This window comes from Populus trichocarpa, chromosome 7, assembly GCF_000002775.5.
Source record: "Populus trichocarpa isolate Nisqually-1 chromosome 7, P.trichocarpa_v4.1, whole genome shotgun sequence".
Lineage (NCBI taxonomy): Eukaryota > Viridiplantae > Streptophyta > Magnoliopsida > Malpighiales > Salicaceae > Populus > Populus trichocarpa.
The window spans coordinates 11227416-11249355 of record NC_037291.2 but is presented as its reverse complement, the minus strand read 5'-3'; the positions used below and the strand labels follow the sequence as shown (position 1 = coordinate 11249355).

Genomic DNA, 21940 nt, shown 5'->3' with positions numbered 1-21940 from the left:
AAAGACAGACTCTTGACAACAAACAACAAAGAATCATAAACTCTCCACCCACGTCAATCCTCAATCCACACGGACTCTCCAGAACTACATAAATTAAGCCACCTACAAGTGTTTTTCGTTACTGTTTTACATAAACAACTCAGGCAAGCACAAGTACAGTCCCAGAACAACCGCCGAAGAAATCTCATATCTAAGTGAAGTTTTTATCCGTAAACAAGGATGGAAACCTAGGAATTAGAAACCATGCATTAAAATTCGTAAACGTCCCAGAAGTTGTTAAGATTTTGGATTCTCGATAAAAACAACTTCGATTCAAATTTCACAGATAGGGATATGTCCGTATATTCGTTCTTTATGATCAATTAAAATAGGGGCAGGAATGATTTTATTGTCACGTAGTTGTCTCGGCCGAGCTCCACACGAACCCACCTCTCTTTATGCAGTTCCAACTTTTGCCTCTAATAGGGCTTTGACAGCCACCTCGCCTAAGTCTCAAGGCTTTTGGACTTTCCCCATCAATGATTGAGGAATGAGGATGGTGCTTGCTTTGCGCATTGCCTTCTTCAAATTCTTTTGATTGGCAGCTCTGGCTGTGTGGAAAACATTTTGAGACTTGATGGGCCGTCTACTAATTTGGTCCCATTCAACAGTATAGTGCATGTCCCATTTTGTATAGGCTAACAACTAGTTTTGTACCCATGCTCTTATAATGTATTTTTTAATATAAATTTTTTTTCAATCATCGAAATGTCTATACACACGTATTTAGTAATTAGATTGATATTTAATAAAGAAATAACTAAGATTAAAATATTTGATCTTGCAATACGGGTCATGTATTTAGTTTTGTTTAACAACTATGTGTCCTAGAGATTTTTTTTATGAAACAACCATATGCGTCGATAAAAGGTAAAAAAAAAAAAGTCATACCCAATATTAAATGAAGAAACTGAAATAAAAAATAATGAAAAAGAAGACATGGGTCAAACTGTATAAATACACTAACCTTGTGACTATGGGTACATGATTGGGATAATCCTATAGAATGAAAAGTGAAAACAAAAGGCACAAATACCAATTCTAAAAAAGTTAAATATTAAAGGATGAAATTGAAAAAACATAAGGATATATAATTTCGCAACATGGTCCATGCACTAAATTGTATTTAATAGCTTTGTTTTTTAAAATATATTTTTTTATTTAATCAAACAATTATTTATGCAAATAAAAGATTAAAAAAAAATCACAAATGAAAGCAAACTGAATCAAGTCATGAAACTCAATTATAAAACATGTCAATGTTGAATGATTAAACTTTTAAAAAATAATTAAGAAAAACAAAAAAAATATAAGTCAACCCGCATTAATCCGCTAACATTGCGACCATTGGTATATAATTGGGAAACCCCCGTAGAAAAGAAAATGAAAGAAAAAATACTCAGACCAACTCACAGAAAAATTAAATATTGAAGGATTAAATTTTATATATATATATTAAAAGTGACTTAAAAAAATATCAAAGTCAACATATGTTAACATTTGAAACTCGTGATTGTGATCATAAAATCAAGACTACCCACACATAAGTCAAAACCAAAAAAACAACGAAGCAAATCTCTCAATAACAGAATGTGAGGCATGAAACTTTCAATATATATATATATATATATATATATATATATATATATATAAGTCAATCAGGGTTAACCTACTAACCCCATGACCATGGAAACATGATTGGGATAACCTCAATGAAAAAAAAGTTATAAAGAAAAGCATAAAGATCAACTCTAAAATAATAAACGTTGAATAATGAAATTAAAAATAATAATTTTTAAAAAAAATGCATAAAAAAAAAGACCAAAGTCAATTGTTATTAACCTTCAAAACTCATGATCATGATGTTGGGACTAACCATGTAGAAGGCAAACCCAAAAACAATATAGCAAAATTATCAGTAAAAAAAAGTTGAGGCAAGAAACTCGATAAAAAAGCAAAAAAAAAATTCAATTAAAGCCGGGTTAACCCGCCAACCATGTGACCATGGGCATGTGATTGAGATAATCTTATAAAAAGGAAAGAGAGAGAAAAGGCACAAAAACCAATTCCACATAAAATAAATATTGAAACAAATAATTTTATAAAAGAACCTAAAAAAACCAAAATCAACTTGTGCGAACCTTTGAAAACCATGACTCAATAAAAAAAGAGCTAAGTGATGAAATCTTTAAAAAAAACAATAAAAGAAAATTCAAAACAAAATAAACATAAGTAAAAAACAATAAAGATCAAATTCGATACTAAAAAGTAAAATCAAATTATAAGGGATAAAATCGAAACAATATTTAATTAGTTGAAGGATTTAAAAACATCAAAAGAAAAAGGGCTTAATTTAATATAAAAATCAAATAAAATATAATGATCAGAGATAAAACTTAAGAAAAAAAATTAATCAAAAGAATATTAAAAACATAACAAATAGCAATAAAAAAAAATAAAGACTAAATTGGATATATAATATAAATGGTAGGACACTTCCATACTTTGACCAACCACTTTTTATTTTTATTAAAATTTTATATTTGTGAAAAAATAAATTGTATGACCATAAAAAAAAATTAAAGGGAAAAAAGTCCCAGGAAGGAAGCTTCATTTCTGTTTCTTCCTGGGACTTATAAGTAATTTGATTGTGTTTAAAAAATTAAAATTTCTAAAGTACTCTCAGATGCAAGTTAATTTTATTGTTGCTTATAATGCTAATTAAATCATTTAACTATTTTTAATGGAAATCAAAAGCAGGCTTGTCCCTGATGAATTTGCCAATTGGTTAATGTGTAGCTATAAAAAAAAGACCAAATCACCCCTAAATTGCCAGGTTAGTGTATGTTTTTTGGATTGGCAAAGTGGAGAAAATATTGTTCATTGCTACATAAAAAGGTAATCTTACCCATAGCGAGAATTAAAAAAAATAAAAAAGAAATAACACCAAGAACATCCTTTATTCATTATTAAAGGTCACGGTGAGAAGAGCATCTGTCTGCATCGTTCTTATAAACCCTAAACAATTGTCTGCATCTTTCCTTTATTAAGTGAAAAGGAATGGAGGGTGAAGACTAAAGGCCTTTCTAATTCTCGCGTGAACTGAACCTGCAAACAATAGCAAACAGAGGTTAGGATACCATAGCTGAATGAACAGCGAGGTTGCTCACATTATTCCGTTTTTTCCCGATATTTTATACCCAAAAAATGATTTGTACCATCTAGGATAAGGCAAGGTGCATCAAAAAAACCAGTGCATCAAAAAACCAGAGCAAAGAATATCAAAAGAACAACTTCGAACAACCCCACTGAAAACCATACGGTACTCCACAATCTCAAAAAAAAAACAAAAAAAACAAAAAACTCTGAGGGATGTAACTCAACTAATCAAACCTTGGATTTGCTTTTTAGAAGTCACTAGTTTGAGTTTTACAAACCTCAGGATTACTGGAGGTTTACATGGTTATTAACTTCAGGGCTCGTGGGATTAATCGAGGTGCGCGTAAGATATCTCGAATATCCATATTAATCTAAATAAATAAAAAAAAAAGATGAAGGTGTGGCTGTAGGGTGCGTATTATGCACCTACATTCATTGTGGGGTGGTGGGACATGGGAGGGATCCTATGGAATGAGCATACATTATTGTATGGTACATATCTTTATTATTAAGTATATGTAAATTTTATATCATTAAAGTAGGTAAATTCTTAATAACTCAATATTCAATATTAAAAAATAAATTTAAATAAAAAAACAAAAAAAAAATATTTGAATTAATTCGAATTAACTTGTCAAACTCATAACCTAGATCATAGGATTGAGATAGCTTCATAGAAAACAAATCAAAGAAAATTATGAAACCTAATTAAAAAAAAAAAAGTCAAATAAAAAATGACCAAAATAAATGAACAAAGTTAACTCAGGTCAATCTGTCAAACTCGCGATTCAGGTCATGAGATCGGGATAACCCATAGAAAGCAAATGAAAAAAATACAAAGCCCAATTTTCAACAAACTTAATGTTAAATGATGAAATTGAAAAAAATTAGAAAAAACAGGGAAAAAGATGACTAAGTCAATCGCAACCTAGATCATTAGATCAGAATAATTTTATATAAATAAATTTAAAAAAGTATGCAGCTCACTTCAAACAGATCTGATATTGAATATTGAAATCAAGAATAAAAAACTAAATCCATGAGACCGATATATATTGCAACAAAAAAATCAAAAAATATAGCATAGCACAATTCTCAAAATAATCTAATATTAAATGATGAAATTAAAAAAAAATAAAAAAGAAGAAGATTATGTTGTTTAATGGTAAAAAAAAACTAAACAAAAAAAAACACAAAACACTATTCTAATAAGAGCTTGTTTGGCAGTGTGGTTGCGAGTGCTTTTCAAATAACTTTTCGTGCCAAAATGCATGCTAATGATGTTTTTTTATTTTTTAAAAATCATTTTTGACATCAGCACATCAAAACGATCCAAAACGTACAAACCATATTAAATTTTAGCAAAAAAAAAACAAATTTCAAATTTTTTGGGAACGCGGGTTGAACCGCGTTCCCAAACGTTCCCTAAATAGTGTTTTGTGGGTGTGGCTATATTGATTTGCCATTCTCTTTAGTTTTTTGTTAATTAAATTGAAAAAAAAATCCTACGAAACCTAATTTCCAAACAATATAATATTGAAAGATAAAATAAAAAATAAATAAATAACAAATATTGAGTTATTGGAGGGTGAAATTAAAAAAAAAATTCAATTAAAAAAGGACCTAAAAAATTAAATGAGTCAGCCTGTTAATCCATGACCCAAGTCATAAGATCAGGATAACCTGAAAAAAAGCAAATAAAAAAAAATATGAAACCCAATTCAAAAAATACTTAATTAAAAATGATAAAAAAAATAAATGAAATCAACCCGAGTTGACCTACTAAACTCATGACTCGGTTATAAAATCAGGATAACTTCATATAAAACAAATTGAAAAAAATTATAAAGCCCAATTTCCAACAAAATCAATATTAAAGAATGAAATCTAAGAAAAAAATCATATAGAAAAAGCGACCCAAAAAAATAAACAAGTCACCCCAAGTTAACATGTTAAACCCACGATCAAGATAAATTCATAGAAAAAAAAATTATAAAACTTCACTTCAAACAAATCTAATGTTAAAAGTTGAAATAAATAAAAAAAACTAAATCTATAAGATTGGTATATATCCTAACATAAAGACAAAAAACTATAAACTTCCATTCTCAAAACAACCTGCTATTAAGTTTATGAAATTAAAAAAAAAAAAGTTTGTGGAAGGGTAAAAAAAAAAACACAGAGCATGTTTTGTAGGTGTGACTACAATAATTTAATCACTTTTTAATATTTTATTAATTAATTAATAATTAATGTAAATGCCATTTCTAACCAACCAATACACGTGGAAAGATGGACGTAACCCCAACATAGAAAAGGTAAATTTGCATTTGCCTCCTCAAGTTTATGTTCTCTCAATTTCACCTATAATATTTAGTTTATTTCCATTAATTTCAATTAGCTTGATTTATATTTATGGCAACGTCCATCTTAGTCAAGTAAAGCTAAGATTAAAACAGAACAATAAAGTTTAACAATTAATTGAAGGATAGCGTTAGAATATTCGGAATTGATTGAATGATAATAGATTACTTGTAAAATTAACCTTGGTCCATTTTTTTTTTATTTGGATTTTTTTCTATAAAAAACAAATATTTTATGCATTCTTAATAGATTATTTTTTCGATACTTGAACAATGTAATCAAGAGAACCTTTCAAATATTATTGTTCGATAATAATGAAAACACAGCTGATAGGATGAACCATATACAAAGATGGATTAACATATGCTCTGACGTGAATAACATGGGTACAAAGATGATTGTATCTCTTTCACAATAATTAAACAACGAAGCAGAAGCAGAAGCAGAACATGGCTAAAAAGACGATTAATATCCGAAACCAGAACCATGATTATTATTTTCCTCTCAGGTTGGCAAGCACAATAATATGGGTACAAGGAGAAAACTTGAAGAAACTAGGGTTGCAAAAGAATACATTTGAACAAATTGCTATCTTACGGCTTTTGGCAAACAGCTACAAAAATCAAATTCTTCTGGCAAACTATTTACAACTGAAAAGAAGAGGTTGATAAATAAACCAGACTGGAGAAGAAACAAGGAAGAGAAAGAATTCTGTGTTGATGGGGACATGTTTTCTCCCTAAAATCTCAATTTGGGCCGAATGGTTGCTACGTCATTAACATTTGTTACTTACTTGTTTGACCACTGAAATTCAATTTCCAAATTCCTTGAGGGTCCGCTCTTGCTTTGTGGCAGCAGAGTGTATTCCCCAGCTACTGCTCCAAGCATGACAACCCGATCAATCTGGATTGTTACTTTGCCGAAAGAACTCTGTTGTTTGATCAAAGGAGATAGGTTACGTGACAATATGAAGGGGGGAAGATATCTCTGATAAAACGAGGAAGCATCTAAATTACTTTTTGGATTTTTTTCTCACAAAAACAAAATCGAAAATCATTTCATTTACCTTCCCCATTTTACTCTTATTTTTGCAAGAGATGTGAAGCTTTTGGCCTTTTGGAGGACTCTCGAAGGACCATGAAAAGCTCTCATCAAACTCCGGATTGGGACCAGTTGATACGACCTGAAAAACTCACAAATATTTTTCATTTTGAGAAGTTGATATAGCAATTTCTAGAAAAAAAAAAAAAATAGGGAGAGAATTTTTTTTACATGAAAAATAGTGAGTTGGGAGAGCCAAACGATGGCCAGAATCAGTGGTGAGCAAACAGTTTGTTCGGTCGGTTTTTGCTTTATTTGGTTCAGCTTTTAAAAAAACAGAACCGAACCGAACCGGATTTATGAAAAAAGAATTGAACTGAAAACTTTCAGTTCAATTTTTTTGTTTTACAATTCTTTTTTAAATAGAATTTTCTAATTTGAAATTTTTTTATTTCAAGGTTTGAAAGAAAGAAAAAGGAATTCAGTTTGTTCGGTTTTCAAACTGACCCAAAATGAAAAACGAATTATCGAACCGAACAAACCAAATTATGACGATTCAGCTCGGTTTTTCAGTTTGAACTGAACAGAGCACACCCCTAGTCTGAATAAATGAATTGGATAGTCCAATTATGTAAACTACCTGTTATTTTATTTTTTCATTGAAAAAAACTGAAAATTGGAGAAATAAACATCGCAAAACAATAAACAAGATGATTGATTCATCTTACCTTTGTTTGCCTTGGTGGTGTACTTCCAAGTGTAATCTTGCAATAAACACTAGGGTTCCCCACCGACTGCTTCATGTTGTTTCCACGCTTGATAATAACCACGAGTGTCCCTGGCAAACACTGCAGCAGAAATTCAGCCTTCTCCTGAAATCGAGGTGGGCCAGACTGAATCAAGTATTGCAACAAGGGGATTGCATCTGCAGCAGCAATAGATTGAGCTCTTGAAACTTCAGCTGGGCATGCTGACCAAGCTTGCCTAAGAAGAAAAAGAGCATCCAAGGCAGCTTCTTGAGTTGCTTCTGATCCTGTCTTGAGAGATGTAACCAGATGGGGTATGCTGAGTGTTGCAGGCTCGGTGGCTCTCAACCTTGGGAAGTTGCTAAAAAGGGCATTTAGAGCTTTGAGATACTCCTCATTCACTGTCCCAGTGGCCCATAAATCCTTTTCAATAGCAGCTGCAAGACCAAACAGAAAGTTGTTTAGGTAAAAGTAAAAATAAAATAACATCCCTGCAGGAAAATTCACCCCAGCAGCAATTGACAGGAAAAGTATGATACACCCAATCCTAAAGCCATAGGTAAGCTAATTTCCAAATACTGATGAACCTAGCCGCTGGCCAGGATTGCTCCACCACTCAACTGCTTATCACATCTTACAAGAAAAGAACAATAAATGGCCATGTTGCTTGAATAAAGAAATGGTTACTACATGAGGAAATATTTTCACAAACGTACAGAAGTTAATGTTCATCTCCTCTGGTTCAACATGGCTTTAGGTAAAAATCAGAATGTTACTATTATTGCTGAATAAATTATAAATTAGTCTCTCTAGTTCTGCAAAATGAATTGCATAGTCTCTAGTTTCGCAAACTAATTAATTAGCCCCTTGACCAATGTACACCATACTTAATTTAATATTACTTTTTTTCAAAAAATATTTTCTTTTCTCATCAATCTTTCCATATTATCTACTTTTTTTTTTCCTTTTTTTTTAATGAAATGGACAAAAAAGATTAAGTTACAAATAGATATAAAACATACTAATTGATTACTTTTTGAAACTAGAGGGACTACTTTATAATTTACGCTTATTTTGCTTAATGGTATAGAGAATAGTAAGCAGTTACACAATCTGATTCAACATTACATGTGATCTATCAACTGTTACTGTAAGAGTTTGATAAGTTAGCTCACATTTAGATGTCTGCTCTGTTTCACCAATCAAAATATGAACTAGAAAGTAAATTCATTTGACCCAATTAGATCCTATACCACTTCTATTCAAATTCTGCATCTGCTTTTACTTTACTGAGAAGATCTATTCGATTTTTGTTTACTTAAATTAAGTTCCAAACTTGGCCTGAAGGAAGTCATATAAGAGCTTTCTCAGAGATTATGTTAACTAAATGTTAGAATAAAATTCCAAACTACAAACCACAGAGTAATACTAGAAAGAAAAATTGTCATTACAAAATCAATAGATATGTTCTCGTATTTGCCAAAACTAGACAAACTGCGCACAGGGAGAAGAGAAACTTACCAGTTATGGCTCTGACTGTTTCACTGGATGCATACTCTTGAATGGTGTGATTGGAGAAGAGGAGTTTAACAAACATTGCAGCCTGGACAGATGTATCGGGATCACTTGAACCAATTACATCCAATACAACTTGAACACCACCAGCCTCTGCAACAGCTCTTTTATTGGATCGGCTATACATGACCAGGTTTTGCAAAGCACATATTGCTACTACTTTCATTTCTTCTGTAGGTTGCTCTTCAAGCACATTGACTAGAGCACGACAAGCTGACACAGCATCAGTACTTCGAGCCAGGCCCTCATTCTGGAATAGATCACCAAGTGCCAAAGTTGCTAATAATCTTGCCTGTTGTGCTTGAGTTTGGGGGTCCAAGAGGTATTGTGATAATGGCAAGATCGCAGATTTAGTAACTTTTGATTCTCTGATTTTCACATTGTTAAGTAGGACTTCAAGCAACCTTGCAGCTGTTTCCTCACACTGATGGCTTCTGAGAAGTTCCAAAAGAGCCTCTATGGCACCGCTTTCAGCCATAGCTTCAGCACTAGTTCCATCATCACTTTCTAACACCAAAAGAGCATTCAATGCACCAACCACAGTGCTTTCTAAGCCAGAACGGAGCAACCTTACCAAGACAGCTACAGGAACTTCCAAATAAAATTCAGAACTAAACTGTAAAATGCTAGCCAAAACAGAAGCAGCAGATTCCCACAAGGCATGGGGAAGAGAAGGATCAGCTTGCAATATAACTTTGGACAACTCACTCACACCACCCTCTTTTGCAATTTCATTTGGCCATATTAGTGCAATGCTAACAAGAGCCTTTACAGCTCTCTGCTGCAAGATGTGTATGCCAGAACCAAGAACCCGTATAAGGGGACCAATTACTTGCTGTGTCACTGAATCCTTCTGAAGATGTTCTTCCATGAGCAGATGAGAGAGGAGCTCAGCAGCCAGCTGTTGCACTGCCGGAGCTGGAGAATCAAGCAAGGGGATAAGTGGCTCAATAGTTTGGTGAGAGGTGAGGGTATAATCTGCACGGCACTGTGGATGTTCCAGAATATTAACTAGAACCTGTAAAGCACTATGTTGTCCATCAGGCCCAAATTCTGGTCTCGTCAGCTGCAGGAAAAGGGGCTCAACCACTTTTGCAGCAGAAGGCCCCTTGGCAATGCTAGCATTGTTGGTCAATATTCTGAGCAATTCTGCAAATGCTGCACCGAGAAAATCTGGTGCTTCATGGAGGATATCAAGTATGCTTTCAATTACTCCAGCTTTTACCATTTCCATTTTACAAGCGGGCCTGTCTTTCCCCAACTTCACAAGTGCTCTGGAGATAGCCTCATGAAGCATGTAGTTCCTACCATAGAGAAGGCCAACAAGAGGAATAACTGCTCCATGTGCAGCAACTAGTTCTGCCAGTTGTTCATCATCAACAAGTTTTTCCAATGCACAGACAACTGAATACTGAGCAGGACTGAACTCAGTTACAAGGAGAGAGACCAAAGGCTCAACACAGCGAGCTGCAGCCATTGTAGACCTGATTCTTGTATTTCCAAACAAAACACCGCACAACTCTGCAGCATCGCCCTTCAGCTCCATTGAGCAATTTGACGAGAGGATCCTGCAAAGTACATCCACTGCATTCATTTCAACATCAGCAACTGCAAGGGCTCTTGATGGGTTTTCACTCAATAACCTAACCAATGCAGCTATAGCAGCATGCTGCTCTTTCTCTAGACCAGTATTAAGAATTTCCACCAAGGGTTGGACAGCTTGTCGGGCAGTGTCTGCATTCCTGATGTGATCAGCAGAAAACAAGCTTTCCAATGCTTTAGCAGCACTATACCTTGCAGCTCTTCCACCCAGGCGCAGGACAGCAACAAGTTGACTGACAGCACCAAAAGCAGCTTCATGTCTCCGAATCTCAGCACTATTAAATAGGATCCCTAACAGATCAGTTGCAGCTTCCTCGGTTGCATCTTGTGGACCAAGTGAAAGATACTTAGTCAGGGCCTCCAAAACCCCTGATTCAACCATAACAGTCTTATTTGGTGGACAGTCTTTTGCAAGCTGATTTAGAAGTCCTAATGCTAGAAAAGGTGCCCCAGGACGATCTGGAATTGGTTTGAGTAGATCAACAAGAGCAGGTATTGCTTTGCGAGATGTAGCACCAACTCTAATGTCTTCAACTCTGAATAACCTCTCTAGGGCAACTTGGTCCGGATAACGCACTAAAGCAAACACTTCAGACAATTCCAGAAGATCAGATATATCACCATCAGCACAGCCAAGTAAGGAGATAAGACCACCTGCTGCCCCAGAATTTGCAACAGACAGAAGAGTTCCCCTACTACCATTACACACTAGGCTGGCTATTGCCTGTGCAGCAAAATATCTGTTTGCAGATTCCTCTGACTTCAACATACTTGCAAGTACTGGTATAGATTTCATGGTTGCATGTGCACGTATGATGTCTCTATCTTGAAACAGAATAGCTAGCAGTAGAGCACAAATCCATATGCTGCTGTCTTCACTAAAATCACTCTGCACAGGTGAACATAGAGAAGCAACAAAGGTTAACAACAATCAGAATGCAGAAAAGATTTCTCTGCTGCGTAGCATGTGAAATATGATAACGTTTTTTCTTTCATGTAAATCTCATAATTCTTCTACCTCCAAAGTCCAGACTAGGGATGCAAATGATCAAAGCCTCTTGAAGCTTAGCTTGTTATAAACTCATTCAAGCTCATTCGTTAAAATTAACAAGTCAAGCTCGAGGTTATTTTGAAACTCATGTTGATACAGCCACATTTGATTTAGATCAAGCTCAGCTTGTTCAAGATCATGATATAAAGCTTATCGGGCCACGTCATCCAAAGGCTTGCATGTAGATTCATTAAAATTCATAAACAAGCATGTATTTAATAAGCAAATCTTAGTTCAGCTAAATAATTATCGTATATAAAATAAGAATTATTATATTATCAAATCTAATCAACCTTATTTCTGACATGAGATACACGAGTTTGAGTTTCTTTAAAAAAAAATAATGTGTTCACTTCTTTATTGAATGATTTTTCATGATGAATCCAAGGTCAAGGTAAGCTTGTTTACTTGCTTATTTATCAATCTACTATGTCAAACTCAAACCAACCCAAGGAGAAAAGCTTGAGCTTCAAGTCTTAGGTTCGCTACAAGCACAAGCCAAGCCTGAAATTTGCTAAAATTATATGAACTCTAAATATATCAAAGCTTGGCCAGGCTCATTTGCAGCATTACTCTAAGAGAAATCAAGATTTTCATTGATATTGAGAGCTTATGGCACGAGACACTGGAATACCTTCAGTTTACGGTGGGCAAAAAGTTTTACCTGACTGTAGTGCGAAATACAACTGGAGATTCTGTTGGTGAGGACTTCAACTGCTCCGGCCTCCATTATAACAATTTTACTTTTCTCATCATGGCAGGCAAGAACCGAAAGTAGCCAAACAGCTAAGTTATAACCATAAATTACTGCTGTTCCTTTATGAGATTCACCATTCTCACCTTCTTTAGCATATCTGTGGATGCTAATGACCTCCTTGTCATCATCAACCAGGTCTTCTGAAGGAGAAGCATCTGCAGAACAAAGCATTGTGACAAGTGATTGAATAAGATGACTACATGAATTCGATTGGTTAAGATCTTCCACCACTCTTTGATGACTAACTTTCGCAGCACAAATAAGAAGTGCAGCTCCTCCAATTTTGACCTTTGGGTTCGTGGAATTGATCACCCTTCTAGCCACTGAAGGTATACATCCAGAGGCACAAGCAACTGCCTCTCCTAAAACAAAAGGCTGATCTCGGCAAAGTCTCGATAATATTTCAATAGCCTTATCCTGCAACAAGGGTGTTGCATCTGCAATCGACAAAACTATTGGGGTTATGCGTTTTGGAAATTCAGCTAAAACTGCCCATGCTGGTTTGATGTGTCCGCTAGTCCCTTCTGACCTTGACAGAATAGCAAGTGCAGCTAGGGCCTCTGATGTGGGAACAGATCCACCACTTGCAGATTCTAGAAAAGAAACTAATGCAAGTACTGTTCCTGCACGATTGACACAATCAGTTATGGAATTATCAATTCTACGAGAATGAAGGAGACGAGCAATTGCTGCTGCTGCATGGGTCTTCCCAGAAATTGTTCCTTCACGCAAAACCCTAGTCGCTGGCACAATAATTTCATCTGGAATTGCTTTTTCTGAAACTTCACCATCCAAAATAAGATTTGCAAGAGCACATGTTGCCTGTTCAGCTACTTCCAAAGTCAATGAGTTAGCAAGTGCAATTAAAGGAGACAATGCATCACGACCAACAGCAGCCACTTCCCGGTTCTCTTTAATTGAAAGAAATACTGAAGCAAGGCAATGAGATGACTCTGCTAAGATGTTTTCCGATTCAACATTCAGCAACTTCATCACTGACCAAAGTGTTTTAACAGCAATGCTGCTTTCACGTAAATCCTTTCTGGTTTCAAAAATTCCAGCCAAAGCAGAGGCAGACTTGGCCTGAGTCTCTTCTTTAGTAGAGCTCAATATCTTAATCATTGTCTCAATCGCGTCATTTGCAGCACTGCCATCCCGTAGTACATCACTCAAGGGAACCACAGAAAGCATACTTCTTAGAGCATCCAGGACATACACTTTTGATTCAGGTAGATCACTGGTTAACAATGCAGTGAGCTGACTAATAGTTGCTGTATCGGATTTATGGATCAAATGATTTAAAGTCTTTGCTGCAATTTCTTTCCCATTGGGACTCCCATTCTTCAGTAGCCATAATAATGCAGGAACAGCATCAGCACTTTCAACACATGCACGTATATCTTCACTGTGATTGCATAAGTTCCTAAGGATTGTAGCAGAATCTTCCTTGGCTTTTGCAGATCCTGTCTCTAGAATTTGGACAAGGGGAGGTATACCACCAGCAGCAGTGATGGCCCACTTGCTTTCGTCGTTTTCATTAGATAGAAGGCAAAGCAATGCCACTGCACATTCCTGCTGCTGTTCCGATGAAAGGCCAAGAAGAGATATCAATAGCTGGACCCCTTCACGTCCTTGAAGCGCACGCCATAGACTGCCTTCATTATTGCAAAGTGTGAGAAGAGCTCTTACAAGCTCATCCTGAACTTCATTGATAGCCATCGTAATCAAACCAACAAGCAACCGTTTTGCTTCAGAATTCACAAGTTTAACTGAGAGGATGGCATTCCCATACAAACTAGCTAATGCTTCTATGGTACGTTCTTGCACAAGAAATGGTAAACGAGGCTTGAACTGATTAACTAAAGTCTGTTCAATAGCCACAGGATCTGATGCCCTAGTGGATTCAGCTTTACTATCATATATCATCAGAGCTGAAGCCAAAGCTCCTAAAGTGTCAGCAGCCTGGGCAGGTGAAGAGCATGATTCAAGGCTTTGACCAAGGCTTGAGATGACAAATGACAAGCCACCAGAAATATTTGCAAGAGCACACATTGCATTTTCCTGTAATGCTTGGGCATACTCCCCCTGCATGAATTCTTTTGAAGGAGCTATTGTCGCGTTTATCAGAGCAGGAATGCCATTAGATTTAGCTATCTCTTGTCTTGCATCTTTGCACTGTGCAGAAAGAGACTTAAGGGCACCAGCAGCTTCTGCTCTAACAGAGGCTTCATTGCCAGGTCCTAACAGCTTGAGCAGCTGTTTAGTAGCCTCTGCAGCCAATACCTTGAAACAAATAGATGCATCTTGCATCATCATGCATGCAAGAAGAAAGCACACATTTGCTTGTGTGTCTGACTGTCCTGTTGTGAGCAACTTCACTAGTATATCCACTCCTCCAGCTTGTATTGTTGCAGACCAAAATCCCTCAGTGCTGCTGGAGAGGTTTTTTAAAGCTCCAGTCAACAAGTTATCAACTAAGTTGCCCGTCTTGAGCCCGTTTCGAAGCAACTCCCAGAGTGCAGGCACAACTCCTTCAGTTGAAAAAATTTTTGAGCCAACATGATCCTTAGCACCACCCTGGGAAACGGCATATATTGTCTTTGCCGCTGCAATTTGCCCTTCTGCGGAGCTGGACTTGAGGAGACCAAGCAATGGTGGGATGCATCCTCCAAGTAAGACTTTTACCCTTAGTTCATTCTCCTTGCAGAGAGAACCTAGGACAGTAGCAGCCTGTATCTTCACTCCCAATGATCCTGACCGGAGAAGAGAAACAAGCACTGGAACTGCTTGAGAGTGAGATCCCACAGCACTGAATGCATTTTCACGTGTCTCAACAAGTTCTCGCAACTGTCTCAATGCATACTCTTTCTCTTGTACAGATGAGGAACTCTGACGTAGCAGCTCAATGCATTGTGCTACACTTGCTAGTGTGCCATCTGGATCCTCCATGCTACTAGTACGGTCTCTGAAAATAATTTAGGAAAGAAAAGTGAGCAACAATTTTCATTGCTATTAGGCTTTGTGAGAAACTTCCTCTTTGTTGACCTCATTTTCAGGGAAACAGAAATAACTTGCAAAAACTTATAAGAAAAAAGCAGTCGTTAATATATCCAGAAGAGAGAACCAGCACAATCAAACAAAAAAAGGATATTTCAAGTTGAAAGTGCTAGAAAAGTCAAACATGGAGGAAATTAGAAATCTGGAAGAGGATGACATGAAATAAAATGTTGAACAACAATTTAAGCACAGATATAGCATAAGTTAGAGAAGTCATTCTTATAGAAGGAGCACAAAGCTCTATTCCTGTTCATTACATCCAGTAATTGCAAAAGAAGAACTTCCCTTTACTTCTGAATTAGAAAAGAGCATCTGGAAACCAGAATTATTAGCAGCACCCATCTTTAAAAAAAAAAAATCTACCCGCATTATATATACCATTTTTTCCAGTTTAAAGGAAGTATGTCCAAAATCAATCTAGGAACAGTGGAAACAGGTCTAGAATTGTATAGTTCACCTAAGTGGAAATCAATTCAGAAATTAAGTGCTAGAAGTTTATTGATTATTAAAACTCGAAGCAAAGCATGTGTATTCAACAAGCAGGTCCTCAGTTCCCTTCAAGACATTTTGGGAAAACATACCCTCAAATCTCTGATCTACACAAAAGTATTAGCATCAGTACAAAGCTTAAGAAAGAGGCACCTATAGTGGTGCTCAATACAGCACAAAAACTATTCACCAAAGGATAGCATATGTCCATGGTAGTTATCAAAAGCATTAGAAAAAGAAACTGCCCTTCGAAGAACTATACAGGTAATCACAGGAGGATATCAACCTTGCCAGCTGAATGAATAAATTCTGAACTCACCTTACACCCATCTTCATAACTGAATGGGGAGTTGGTGGCTCTGAATCTTGAATTTTTAGATCGCCATTTTTTTCCTGCAATTGTGAAATGAGTATTAATTAATATTTAACCAAACACACGCATATAAACTAAAAATATAGCCAATATATTTTGAGATTCGAAACCAGAGGCGGGAAAGGGGCACTCGTCAAAGAAATATTAACAGTTCATATCTTAGAGGAACAAATGTACTTGCAGATAATAGTATTGCAATACACATAAAAAAAATTAAAAAAATATCGTTGAAGTAACTGGCATTTCTAAAACGAAAACCGAAAACACCATAGCATACATTTAAACCTCAATTAACAGAACCAAACACAAAACATACGTATCATGTGGAGTATGAATGAGATCCAGAGGCTCGCACACTAAATTCGATAAAAATTTACATGAAATATCTCATAATTTTAATATAATGAATCAATCGATTACCAGATCAGCAGTGGCCAGGCTGCTGCCATTGGTAGCAGATAACCTCCAAGCAAGTGTAGCCGCCATCTTTTTCTTCTTTTTTTTCCTTTTTCCACTTGAAAAAATTAGCGAAAGAATGAACCTCTCTCCAGATCTTGCTTGTTTACACAATCAATGCATCAAACTCCCCTGCAAAATATCAATCAATCAGATCAGTCAGTAAGCCAGTCAGCGTAATTAATGCTGCTGCTAATTACACAAAATCAAACTGATTTTTAATTTTAATTAAACTTGACTGAGTTAAGTTGCTTCATTAACTTGAATTCAATTCTAACAGTAGATCAATTTTAACTCCGCTTTCAACTGAAAACGCCGTTGTTAATGACAGAAAATTATGAATTTGACTGATTTTCTTCCATCAGTAACCAAACAGAAAGGATTTTCAATGAAAATGAAATGGAAGTACGGATAGATCAAGCGGCAGCAGCACCTCTAGTATCTAAGAGATTTTTTCAAAGGAACGAAAATGCGGTGACAAATAAAGAATTCAATCGCTCACTCGTGAGTCATGACCCACCCACCTCTAGAGAGCGAGAGAGAGAGAAAGGAAAAGGAGGAGGAGCATCTAAAGATATCGTAGAAGAGAAGGGAAGATAATAAAAAGGCATTTCATTTCATTGCATTGCATTTTGATTGCCAGAGAGAGAAAATAAAGTATTTTCAGTTAGATTTTTTAAGAGAAAATATAAATGATTTTTAGTCTTTTACAGTGAGAGAGAGAGTGAGGTTTCCAGTTGTTGGCTTCTCTCTGTGTGTGTGTGTGTGTGTGTGTGTGTGAGAGAGAGAGAGAGAGAGAGAGAGAGAGAGAGAGAGATTTCAGTTAGGTTGAGAGGGAGTGACCACCGACAGCCTCAAGCCTACCTGGATTGATTTTTACTATTTGCTTTGCGGCTTGGCTCGGCTTATATGTCGGATTTTCTTCTTATTATTTTTATTTTATTTTTATTTTTATTTTGGGTGTGGGGGAGGGGGAGGGGGAGGGGGAGGGGCTAGCGTTCATTAGGTTGTCTGGTGTGGGAACAGGTTTTTTCTTTTACCTTGTGCTATAAGACAAGGGAACAAGGTGCTAAGAAATAATTAGCCAATCTATTAGGAGGTGATTTGGGTTATTTATTACTGTTTTCATTTTATAGAAATAGAAAAAATTGATTTTTTAATTTTTTTAAATTTTAAATCTGTGAAGTCATATTTAGAAATCATATTATTAGTGAAGCTTAAAGGCTCTAGTTTTGAAAAAAAAAATTAAAATATATATTAGTTTTTAAATTTCATTATTGGCATCAGTACAATGTTGAATTAAGAAATTTTTCTTTTATGTAATAAGAACTTGAATCAATTTATTTGAATTAATTAAATTGAATCATTTTTCATTAATTAATGTTGATTCTGTTTGTCGTAACTTAATTTTAAACATGTATTTGTTATTGTAAAAAATTTATATTTTTTTATTAAAAATTCAAAAATATTTTGAGTACATGAAGTGAGAAGTCTTTAAACTATAAAAGATCAACACACCAGAAGAATAGCTATATCATGATGTTTTGACAAGATGGAATAAAGGAAAAGAAGAAAATTGAGGTTGAAATCTAAACTTGATCAAAATTAAAAGAATTAATTAAATCTAAGGATTTAATTAAATTTCTAACATGTTTATTTGACTTCTTTTAGAACTTAATTAAAAAAAAATAAGTTTGAAAGCCAATTGGATAAAAAATAAAAGAATTAATTAAATTCAAGGACTTGATTAAACTTCTAATGGGTTGGAAAGATTCAATCAAGTACTCAATTGAAGATAAATTAAGTTTAGAAATCTAATTTGAGTTTAATTGAGAAGTTTGAAATTTCGAAGGACTAAATGTATTTTTTTACAAGCTTAATTGAATGCAATCAGGAGTTTGATTGCAAGAAATATGAGATTTGAGGGCTAATTGAGGGCTAAATTTAAAAAATTCAAGACCAATGACCTATCTGCAAAAAGCACGCAACAGTAGGGATTGTACCGAACTTTTCCAGGGACTAGATTGAAGAAAATCAAAGTTTAAAACTTAATTAGAGACTAAATTGAATAAACTATAAACCAAGAACTATTGTGTAAAGAGTGTCAGATTTGAAGGATCTCAATTGATTTTGAAAGGGGTCTATTGTATTAAATTAGTAATGTTTTGTCTCAATTAAAGATGTAATGAGCTCAAATTGAAACAACAAGGTTATTTATAAAATAATTTATATCCTTATCTACATGAAAGGGATACGATAACAAATCTAGATTAAATTTTTTTATACATGAGAACAAAAAGACGAGGTTGAGAAAAATGGTTAGTGTCTATTTAGAAGTATAGTAGATATTACTTTTTAAAGTGTTTTTTTCTTTAAAATATATTAAATTAATATATTATTTTAATTTTTTAAAATTTATTTTGGATAGTAGTATATCAAAACTATTAAAAATAATAATCAAAAAGCTAAAAAAATTAAAAACATGGTGGGACTGCACTAGTACATGCCTGTTTGTTTTTGTGTTTCAAAAGCACTTTTGAAAAAAAATAAATTTTTTTAATTTTTTTGTTTTAAATTAATATTTTTTTATGTTTTCATATCATTTTAATGCGCTGATATCAAAAATTATTTTTAAAAAATAAAAAAATATTATTTGATGTATTTTAAAGTGAAAAACATTTTAAACGATCATAACCATACACCCCAACTAATATACAGATACAGCGTTCCTGCTCACAGCTGTATTTCACTGTTCAATGATGAATTCATCATGGTCATTTCTATAACACGAAAATGATTGCTGGCAATTGCAGGTCTTCGCTTCTTCCATTTAAATCTTCTTGACTTTTTTTAAATTGAAAAAAAATTAAAAATTAAAGGGTAAAAGAAAATGACAAGAAAAGCAACCTTAGCCTAGCATAGCCAAGCCGAGCCAAAACTGGAAAACAATCAAAATCAGACCACCTCCTTCTCTCTCTCTCTCTCTCTATCTGTTAGTTGGCATAAAATAATGTTCAATTTTTTAAATAAAAAATTGGGTGGAAGGCAATGAAGCATTCTGGACAGAAGGATACACCTAATGAGGATGATTTTGTAATTTAACAATTCCTGTTAGCTCTAACTAAAACCATCAGTTATTTCTAGTCCTAGTAAAATGACTTTAGTGCCCTCTGCAAACCTCAGAACTCTTGCTAACCAACTTGATTTTTCTTTATATCTTTTTAGTTTTCTGTAGGGAAATTTGAATATAAATAACTCTTCAATTCACCATTGCTGACTTTAAAAAAATTAAATTATTTTTTCAGTAAACCAATATCTCGTTAGTAAAATACCAAATTCACTTAATAATCTTTTTTATTCAATATTATTTTTTGTTTTATCTATTTTTTTTGAACAAAAAATTGATGTATTTGAATAATTAATATTTAGGATTGATTAATACGATTTTATAGAATGAAAGATCGAAGGGGAGGAAGAAAATAAGTCAGTGGCATTTGTCTAAAAAGGAAAAGATAAAGCTAATTCATTTTATTTAAAGATAAAATTGATGCAATTTTTTTTTTTTTCATTTCATACGAGGGAAATGATTTGGACTCAACACCAGCCACTAAAGACTTTGATTTTTAACTTGTTTAAGCACAAAAATAGTTTATTTAGAGTGTGGTTATAGTTGTTTTTTAAAAAAATTTCATATCGAAAAGTATTAAAATAATTGTTTTTTTTTTTAAAAAAATTATTTTTAAGATCAGCGCATCAAAATGATTCAAAACACAAAAAATAATTAATTTTTAACAAAAAAAAATGAATTTTTAAAAACGCCTCAAACGGTAGTGTTTATTTTTGTATTTAAAAAATAGTTTTGATTTTTATGTACTTATATTAAAATAAATTTTTAAAAAATAAAAAATATTATTTTAATACATTCATATAAAAAAATATTTTAAAAAATAACAACCAAATTTCAAATAATATCTTTATTTTTTATTTGACAAAAGAAAAATCATTTCTTTATAATGGAAGCTGATTTCTCACCAGTTATGATAGGGACTATTAGCCCTCAGAAAAATGAAAAAATGGACCAACAAAATCATAATTGTAATCATGATTATAATCATGATGACGACGACGATGATTAAGTTGTATTTGTGACTGATGAAAGGCTCCTGTTAGTTAGCAGGGCATGTTTCTTCATGTGCAATTCTCATAAAATGTAAAGAACCGAACATTCAAGCTGTCCCCCTATTCTTAGAAAATAAAAAAATGAAATGACAAACAACAAAGACAGATCTACTTCCATGTTCCAAATTCAGAACAGCCCATTAGAATCATTTGCAAGCTGTGAGTTGCCTCACAGGATATTTTATCCGGCAATACAAGCTGTCCTTTTTCTTTATTTTACTATTTTTCTTTTCTGTCCTTGTCATCATGGTATCATTTTTTATATTGGTGTTTAAAATTGTGATAGTAATTATTTATTAAATTATATTTTATTTAAAAATATATTAAAATATTTTTTTTTATTTATACAAGGAGGATAGGAATGACTCAACTACTTCAAATCAGGAACCGTTTCTAAACCCCATTCACAAGAGTCCGAAGAGATGTCCGCCTACTGATGCCGACAGATCAATTCCCACGTTATAATGGCCGATGAATATTGATGAAGATTGATTTTTAAAGTATTTTTATTTAAAAATATATTAAAAAATATTTTTAATATCAATATCTCATGTTTAAAATAATTTAAAAATATAAAAATTATATTACCTCAAACCACCACTGAAGAATGAAATCTAACCTAACCTGACGGATTACACGCCGTAAAACAAAGAAACGATGGAGAAAACAGCAATAACAGAAAATTTCAGACATCAAATTTAAGTTTCTTTGGGAGCACATGTCAGAATCTTTCAAGCACACGGACAAGGAGGAGAATCATACATTAAAAAAACATGTCGTAATTCAAAAGAAGAGGAGGAAAGTCCCCTCACCATCAAACAACTAAAAAAATGTTACTGTATTTTATACTTACGAATGAAAAGGAGTAAAATGCACTATTGTTTTGTACTTCAGGAGCACATTTTTCAAAGAATCAGCTAAAACTATAATCAAGCTCAACAGCCACTGCCCACAAGGTACATGGGTAAAACACCCTGCTTCTTGTCTGCTGTTTTTTTAGATTATAATAATAATAATTTTTTAAAATATTTTTTAACATTAAAACATTAAAA

The 21940-nt window shown here is 33.9% G+C and overlaps 1 protein-coding gene across 3 annotated transcripts; it reads right to left on the bottom strand.

Annotated features, from left to right (window-relative positions):
* Positions 1–6027: 6027 nt before the first annotated feature.
* On the bottom strand, positions 6028–17470 carry LOC7456929 (protein CELLULOSE SYNTHASE INTERACTIVE 1). Of its 3 annotated transcripts, none has more exons than XM_024605464.2 (8): positions 16971–17470; positions 16674–16841; positions 16200–16273; positions 12242–15299; positions 8871–11415; positions 7332–7786; positions 6629–6745; positions 6028–6492 (listed from the first exon to the last, which is right to left on the bottom strand). In XM_024605464.2, exons 2-8 carry the CDS (start codon positions 16737–16739, stop codon positions 6352–6354), a joined length of 6456 nt encoding a protein of 2151 aa, XP_024461232.2. In that variant the 5' UTR covers positions 16740–16841; positions 16971–17470; the 3' UTR covers positions 6028–6351. The 3 variants fall into 3 exon arrangements, with proteins under 3 accessions (XP_024461232.2, XP_024461231.2, XP_024461233.2); XM_024605463.2 differs by having other exon boundaries at positions 17143–17470; XM_024605465.2 differs by having other exon boundaries at positions 17234–17470.
* Positions 17471–21940: the final 4470 nt, after the last annotated feature.